Genomic DNA, 8,736 nt, shown 5'->3' with positions numbered 1-8,736 from the left:
TCAATTGCAGCTAAACTCTGTCTCAGATCTCTTGCTGCCACTGTGGAACCAAAACGAAAGAATGGTTGTTCATTAAATATATTCTTTTAGTTACATTACAATTTCATAGAAGAAATAACTTATTAGATCATTTTATTCGATTATAGATTACTTTTGTATTAAAGTTGCAGTTTACTGGTCGCAATTTCATGGAATATCATTTAAGTGGGTGTTTGGACATAAGAATTCCAAAATTCTAAAAAAGTAATTTTTTTTCAAGTGAAAAATGATATTTGAAAATTAGAGTTATCTTTGGACATGAATATAATTTTGGGTTGTTTTTGAATTTTTGTGAGTGATCTAAATGAATTTTGAAAAATAGTTTTTTGGAGTTTTTCAAATTTTTGAAAAATTCTAAAATTCATCTTCAAGAGAAAATTAAAAATTCAGCCAAATACTGATTTCGAAAAAAAGTAAAAAATAATATAACTCACTCGTCGTGTCCACTCTTGTGGGTGCTACAGGGAAGAGCAATCCAGCCAAAAGTAATAGGACATAAAGAAAGTAAGCGTAGCCTTGTAGAACATTGTCTCAAGCACAAAATAGAAATTTATTTTGAAAGAAATCGTAGCTTTTGTCAATTTATTTATAGGAAATAAGGGACTCAATTGCACTGTTCTCTTAATTTTGAAGATTTATAATTTCGTTCAAAAAGTCAAGTCTTCTCTTAAATTCCACAATTTGATTTACAATTTTCAAACTTAAACAGCAAAAGGTCATGTCAAGTCTTAAATGCGACTCCGTGTAGTCTAATTTTTCTAAGAAAGTAATGTGTGCTCGTAACAACCGGCCATAGTTATAAATATGATGTTTTGTACATAAAATGAATATCATAATCACTAATTTAATATGCATTTTTTTCGCTTTTAGCCCGCGCCAAAAACTATTTACATTCAATAGCCCAAAAGTGTAGAAAATATATATACTAGTCTTAGGGTACGCGCTTTGCGCGTGTTCTTTGTGTCAATAAATAAATTATTTTTAAGAAATCACATAAATAGTATTAAACGATGTGTTTGAGTTGTAAAATTAAAATAAAAAGTATAACTTTGTAAATATATGTTCATAGACTCTATTTAGTTAGCTCTATAAAGGATAAAATCTTGCCACGTGAAAGTCCTCAATATTTTATAGGAATACCTTGTGAAAATTATGGAAAACAAATAATTCCAAAATATACTTTTATCGCGATGATTGTTAGATAATACAAATTGATTAATTAAACCTTTTGTCTTTTATAGATATAAGAATGATGCGGTTGGCCTATAACTCCAAAAAAAATTAATAGGAGTGACAATATAAATTCTAAAAATATAATGTTGAGTTCATATTTTATAAACATAATGTATAAAAAAAAATAAGGGGATGTTATTTTGGAATATTTACGAAAAAGAAAAGAAAATTAATGGCAACTCATTAGTAATACATGTTATACATTTTTCTCCCGCATTATTGTAAAATTTTGGCCTTTAAAATTTTCATACTACACCTAACTTTTAGATGGTCAAAATGAATTAAAGTTATAGATGGTTAAAACATGAACTACACTTTTATGATAGAAGTAATTTTTAAAAAAAAATTATTATATAATTTCACGTACATAATATTTAATTCGGAAGAAATGTGCATGAAACCTTTGCTTTATCAAATATATGTGCGCGCCTAATTTGCATGCCTACATACAATAAGCAAATATATTATAAACGAATTGTTTGATTTATATAAGGTAAAAAATTAATAGATTTTAATGTTCTAAATATTAGCATTTCTTATCGAATCTAATAAGGAAAGATTTAATAACTAAAATTTCAATTAATTTTTAAAGCCTTAAATATTAGAAATTAACTTAAATTACAATTTTAGACATTATGAAATTTTCAAGAGGTAAAAAAGAAAGAATCACAATTCGCTAAGGGCAAAGTATTATAAGAAAAAGATTCTGCGGCAAGTATGGTAAACGAATGCTACAAGCCTACAACTAAAGTGAATTTTCAAGCTAAGTGATTTTGGCCAATAATTGAACATAGATTTATGGCAATAATTCGCATATTCTATTCCTTTCTTCCCTAAATATTAGAAAAAATATAGTTATAGTTGTATCATAATTAAAGTAAATAATTTATACAAGATAAAATTTTAATTAATTTTAAAGTTATTTTCTACAGAATCCAAATATGGAAAGATATAATAAATAAAATTTTATTTGATTTAGAAGTCCTAAATATTAGGAAAATAAGTAAAATACTATTTTGTCTAGTATAAAATATATTTTTAAAGGATAAAAAAGGCGAACGATATTTCGCTAAGGGCCTTCGTGTTTTTTATATATATATATATTGACTATTATTTTGAGAGCGTCTATACAATATCATTTTCTCCTCGTAAATCACTAAGTAGCCATACAACACTCGGCCCAAATAATGCTTACAAATCCCATACCTTTCTTGGTTGGACCAACCCAACCGGCAATTGGAAGAGCAAAGAAGCGGAACTAGAAGAAAACTTTCTACTCTTTATGGATAATCAATTCACTCACCGGTAATTTCCAAATAACGTTAGATATTGAAGAGAAAATTTTGTTCTACTACTATAACATAATTTAGTCTTCTATTTAAGAAAGAAAACAATTCCCTATTCTTTTTCATACAGATCTTGTTCTGGATTCCCCATTTTACATAGATGAACTACAAGAAACTAAAACCAGACAACTAAACCAAACTTCACCTGAAGTGGAGCTTCCAGACCTCTCGAACGTTAGACGAACCATCTGTAACTTCAGCAACAAGAGAAGCCGCTAGAATACCTGATTAAGTACAAACTCGTGAGGTTAATTTCTTGTCGAAACTCTTAAAAACGAGCAGAAAAACGTCCACTGGAAATAATGGAAAGGGTTAAAAGCAACGACGACAGAAAAGGAACAGTGACAAGTAGGACAGTGCCCTGAAAAACCATTTGAAGTATAATGCAGTCGAGCAAGCTAGCAGCGATGGAGTCTTATAAGTGTATATTTAGCCCCAGCCTTTCTATGCCATGAAGAACAAGTAAGGACTAAGGTGCAATGCAACCACAAGAACGCTGATATGAAACTCCAGGATTGATCGCGCTACCCAGTGGCGAAGCCAGGAATTTCCTCAACAGAGTTCAAACTTGTCGGGAATTGTTTTTTACTTCTTTCAAGTTTTTTACCTATATACGGAATGTAATTTTCCAACAAAGTGTAGCTTCGCCCCTGGTGCTACCCCGATTGGATATATACTAACAGTAGTAGTAACTGGAATCCTCATGATAATCCAAGAGCACTAGTTGCTCCTCTGTTTCCAGTATGCATAGGATGCAACGAAATCTTGAGCTCTTTCTATAGGAAACTAGGCATTTGATGGATCATATACTTCACATGCACGCAAATACATATGATAAACTATATACGTATAATTCTTTTAACCCTAAAAAGCAGTCACAAGGGAATGAGATAAGACATAAGAAGCATTATTCAAGGCAAACGGCGGGGTGTAAAAACAATCCTATCCACCTCATGGTATGACCAATAAAGCATAATGATTCTCGGGAAAAAAAGAAACTGACAACCTATATTTAACAGCTAATATGAAGACATGTTCAATAATTCAACATCTTTAGAGAACAACTCTCCATTTAACAATAGAAAATGCAGTAGAAGTATGTAAATGTCACTTTTCGAAGAATAAAGAGTAAAAGTAGACAGAATAGCTCACTATCTTTCTCCACAATCGAAATAAATCGCCTTGATCCACCACCGACACCAAAATAATGTTTCTTTGCAGCTAGATATACAATTCCATGAGGACTAAGTAAGCACTGTACAAAGAAGAAAAAGGACGGAAAGAAAGAGATAGCTTAGAAGTGAGGAAATTCAATGATAAAACTATATTAAAACTTCAACCAAACACACCTTTTTAATAAGTTTGTACAAAGTAGGTAGAGTAGAAACTGAGTAAACTGTCTCTGCCATGAGAATTATATCATAACCAGTAGCCTGATCGACAGTATGGCCGCTTTTTGCACCATCTTCATCAGCAAGTACATGAGGAAGAATCAGATGAGCTTCACTCCAATCACTAGCAAAGAAGCGAACTTCAGCGCTATTATTGCCATCTTTGGCCAACAGGTTTTGTTGAATATTGGCATTGACATTAGGAATCGTTAGGCATTGCAGCACCTCAGCATTGAAGTCATGAAAGTGTACAGCATGAGCACCCTAGTACACCAAAGTAAAATGCTTAATCAACTCAGCATTGAAGTCATGAAAGTGTACAGCAGGAGCACCCTAGTACACCAAAAGTAAAATGCTTAATCAAGAGGACGGCAAGACAAGCAATCACAAATCAATTCAAGCATTTATGTACCTTAAGACAGGCAAAGATCCCAGGAAGACCATGACCACAACCTAGCTGAAAACAATGAAAGAGAGTCAACAAGTAAATAATGTGAGATAATTACAAGAGTCAAGTACTAAGTCAAGTTTAGTTGGAAAATATAAGAGCATTAGGGTGTCGATCCCTCAGGGCAATCACAACAGAAGCTAATAGCAATAATGACAGTGACAATAACCATTACAAACTCTTATGTCAATAAGCAAAATGAAAATCTTATAACGACACGTTATAGAAATCAACATTTTCACTGGCAATCACAAATTTTAACTCAAATGATTATGTTCAATCAAAAAGGGAAGGGGGAAAAATTAGATTGAAAGGAGGAAAAGACCAACCAAACAAACAAACGAAGGAGAAGACTTCTAATAAATGAAAAACTGAGTCAAGTTACAAGGGACTAAGCGGACCCGGAGATGCAAAATTTCCTCTCCTAGAGATGGTTTCTCTGGGTACTCAATAGAAACTTCTAGTGTCATAATCAATAAGCACTTAAACAAGAATAGTATAAAAGATCAAGCATGTGACTCGTACAGGGAAAGAAAATACCATTAACGGAAAAATACTTTAGTATGCTTAATGAACAATATGACCCTACTACTTGCATACAATTAATTCCAACATCATTTTTACTAAAACTGCAATGAGAAGGTAAATGGGAAAACCAACGAAGAGTGGATTTAATAAGTTAGGATCAGCAGTCTCTACATATAGCAGAAGATCAAAGATTCACCTCCACAATAGGAGCCCACCTCTAAAACTCGTTTTCCAGTCAGTGACAATTGCCCACTTAGCATCTCGGAGTTCAGAGTCTTCACTAAATCTAATGAACCTTCCCACAATTTTAGCCCGCCTGCAAAATGGGAATAAGACAAATGAGAATATCAGTCATCTGGGTGCAGTTCACATCCTAAATAGTGAACAATAATCACTACCGTATCTTTCCATTAACGGACTTGCCAATCATTAGTGTCTAACTGGGAGTTGACAAGCATAAAATTTCTGTAATGAGCCTTTTCTTCATCAATTTTGCTGTATGAGCTGCATCATGACAGTAAATTTAACCTCTGTGTAACCACATCCACATGAAAGGAAACCAGCCAACAATATAGCAAACTTCGGACTCCAGAACGGAAAATCGTGTGTTAGTGAAGATATCACTCATGTCTCAATGCAACATCAATGTCGTAGATTAAGATCCTTCATGGATAACTACTTAATTCTCAACCAATCTATATGGTTATTTTCTCCCATTTTAGGTCCTTTCATACAACTTCTCCTTGATGTAAATTTAGGTTTACCTCGTCTCCTTAAAATCATTTCTAATCATGTCCAACCTTATCTGGTTGCACATATATCTTTGCATATGTATTCCTATGAAATTCACCTAATGAATATTTTGGACTTAGAAGCCCAAAATTCATTCATATAACTTGCTAGAAGATTGAAGATTTTCACTTTGGTTGTAAAACTACAGCAACGCTCCTCTTATATTTTAAAGTAATCGTTACTGCAACACTAGTTTACGTTGTTTCTTTTACGTTGGTTATCTCTACTATGTTAGTGTCAATACTTTTCTTTTCTTCAGTATATTCATCCTTAGCGACTCTTGTATTTTCAAGCATGTTTTGAAAACGTCTTTAATGAGCCCAGGGTCTATCGGAAGCACCATACCTCATTTGTGGGATCACACTGGGTATATTGTTGTTATTGTACAAACTTTATTCAACAATAAAATTTGACATATATTACCTATAATTCCCCACGGTGTGGAATAATACTGGGTATGTTGTTGTTGTACCTATAATTCCCGATTTAGTAAACTAAAAACATTCACATTTAAACTACAGTCAATTTAATAAAGTTCACACAATTCATGTTGAGGTATCAGTAGTTATGATGAGCATGAAGGAGGTAAAGTGGAGAACTAAATTGTCAAATACCTTCATATTTGCCGGGGACTAAATCGGAATTAGACAAGCCAAATACCTCCTTTGTACTCACCCTTCCCTAACAGAGAAGTGAACACTCATTAAGGCAACCAAAGATAATTGAAGCTAAATCGTTCTTGAGCTCAACAAAATAACAGACTTTTGTAGCTCAGTATGTCCATAATATTTTTAAAAAGAAAAAAGAAGATCAACAAATTGAATCTTTTAGCATGTTCATAATTTTGTCTAAATGTTGATTGAAACAAGTTATTTTAACTAAAAGCTGGCATCTTAAAGAAAAAATGACTGAACTTATTAAAAAAAAAAATCTTTAGAGAAAATATTTCTACAATTCAAAGTAACCAAACACTGAAACATAATTTAAAGGGAAGCTCGGTGCACTAAGCTCCCGCTATGTGCGGGGTCCAGGGAAGGGCTAGCCCACAAGGGTCTATTATACGCAGTTTTACACTACATTTCTGCAAGAGGCTGTTTCCACGGTTCGAACCCGTCACATCCTGGTCCACCTGTTGCGTCCGAGTTCCCCTTCTACGGAAACCAGAGGCGAAGCTATGTTGGCCCAAGGGTGGTCAACTGAACACCCTTCGCCAAAAAATTATACTACGGATAAGATAAAATATTACTTGTTATTGATTAAAAATAGACTTTGAACACCCTTACGTAGCCCGTGTTCAAAATTTGAACACCCTTATTCTGAAACATAATTTGATCAAGAAAAATATTTTTGCCATATAAAAACACCCCCATAGAGTTAATGGAAAAAATAGAATTAATCTTACCTTAAGTAAAGTCAGGCCATCCATATTTATAGGCTCCACATTAAACTCCACATTTGATGAAACCTACTCAACATTCAAAAATTAATTCATTTTACTATTCATAACTAACCACTTAACAAAATAATGTAATATGTTGTTTGTATTTGTACAAAAGAAAGTACCTGTGAGGAAAGTACTTCAACACAAGGAGGTGGAGGTGGAAGAGGCTTGTTTTCGGGGACATCAAGAAATCCTAATCCAAACCCAGATTGGGATTTTTCATCAAACAGACGAAATGGTTCGGGACCAGTTGCTGACGAGTTCGCCTCCATTGCTAAGCTGAAAAGTTTGAGCTTCCAGTGTTGACGGCAGCTGGTGGAAGTACACGGCAGCTGTTTTTTCTAAATGGGCCAACACTTGTGGATTTCTTAAACGGGCTTATTAATTGGGTTTCATCTGTTTTGGGCCCACTTAATTCATTGGGCAGGTTTTTCTAATGGGCCAAGACGTGCCGAAGGACTTATTTATTGCGCTTTCGTTTTGCTGATGTTTTACGAGTTAAAATAGCACGGGCTAGCCAGTTTTCGGACTGGTCATTCAAAAATAGCTAGCGTTTAAAAAGTTATTAAAAAATAGCCATTATTTTGCTGCAATAGGGACCGGTCCAGCATATTATACTGGACCGGTATATTATACTGGAACTCCAGTATATTATGCTGGAGTTCCAATATACTTATGCTGGAACTCCATTATAATATGATGGAGTTCCAGTATACTTATGCTGGAACTCCATTATAATATGATGGAGTTCCAGTATACCTCCAGTATACTTATGCTGAACTCCAGTATCTTATGCTGGAGTAATTTTCGGATTTTGAATAGTGTTTTCGTTCAAATTTATCTTTACATGAAAGTGGCTAAATTTCGATTACTTTTAAAACTACAGCTATTGTTGAATGACCACTTGTAAATCTGGCTATTTTTGAATTTCTCCCATTTTACGACCATTTTCAGGCCGCTCCAATGGAATCTTTTTATTGTGGAAATGACATCTAGGTAGCACTTTTAAGCATACCATTTAAAATATATTTAAATATTAGGGAATTCGCTCAAACTTTAGGACACGGCGTCCTGAAGTTTAACATCGAAATTTAAACTTCAGGACATCGTGTCCTAAAGTTCGAAAATTGTGTCCAGAAATTTGAATCTTATATCATGGCTTTTAAATTAGCAGTTCAGACATTGAGGACACTTAGTCCTGAATTTTAAATTAGTTGCTGATAATTTAGGATACTAAGTTCTGAATTTCAAATTAGTAACTCAAAAATTAAGGATAATTAATCCTGAAGTTTGTGAATTAGCTAATCCTTAAATACATTGTAAATTGTGAATATATTTCAAATAGCAGGTTTAAAGGTGGCTACTAGTGCACTTCGCGCTCTTTTACTCGGGTTAGAGAAAAAGTTATTAAATGTCTAGCAATTCTTCAAGCTTGGTGCTAATGAGGTTTTTTTGATATAAAAAAGAAGATTATAGCTTTGCCATAAAAATAATCTTCTATCTATATAGAATAACAAA

The 8,736-nt window shown here is 33.4% G+C and overlaps 1 protein-coding gene across 1 annotated transcript; it reads right to left on the bottom strand.

Moving 5' to 3' along the window:
* Positions 1-2,531: 2,531 nt before the first annotated feature.
* LOC104216378 (uncharacterized) lies at positions 2,532-7,653 on the bottom strand. The gene is made up of 8 exons (XM_009766403.2): positions 7,341-7,653; positions 7,180-7,242; positions 6,392-6,458; positions 5,201-5,301; positions 4,422-4,466; positions 3,968-4,273; positions 3,771-3,873; positions 2,532-2,842 (listed from the first exon to the last, which is right to left on the bottom strand). Exons 1-8 carry the CDS (start codon positions 7,488-7,490, stop codon positions 2,760-2,762), a joined length of 918 nt encoding a protein of 305 aa, XP_009764705.1. The 5' UTR covers positions 7,491-7,653; the 3' UTR covers positions 2,532-2,759.
* Between the last annotated feature and the right edge of the window lie 1,083 nt (positions 7,654-8,736).

This window comes from Nicotiana sylvestris, chromosome 10, assembly GCF_000393655.2.
Source record: "Nicotiana sylvestris chromosome 10, ASM39365v2, whole genome shotgun sequence".
Taxonomy (NCBI): Eukaryota; Viridiplantae; Streptophyta; class Magnoliopsida; order Solanales; family Solanaceae; genus Nicotiana; species Nicotiana sylvestris.
This window is presented reverse-complemented; position numbering and strand designations above follow the sequence as displayed.

Bases quoted from the DNA above. Each gene is read 5' to 3' on its own strand.
- LOC104216378 (XM_009766403.2), bottom strand. From the start codon at position 7,490: ATGGAGGCGAACTCGTCAGCAACTGGTCCCGAACCATTTCGTCTGTTT. The intron at 6,459-7,179 runs GTAAGATTAATT...CTTCTCTGTTAG, and splicing joins ATGGCCTGACTTTACTTAAG to GGAAGGGTGAGTACAAAGGA. The intron at 4,274-4,421 runs GTACATAAATGC...TTGGTGTACTAG, and splicing joins GGATCTTTGCCTGTCTTAAG to GGTGCTCATGCTGTACACTT.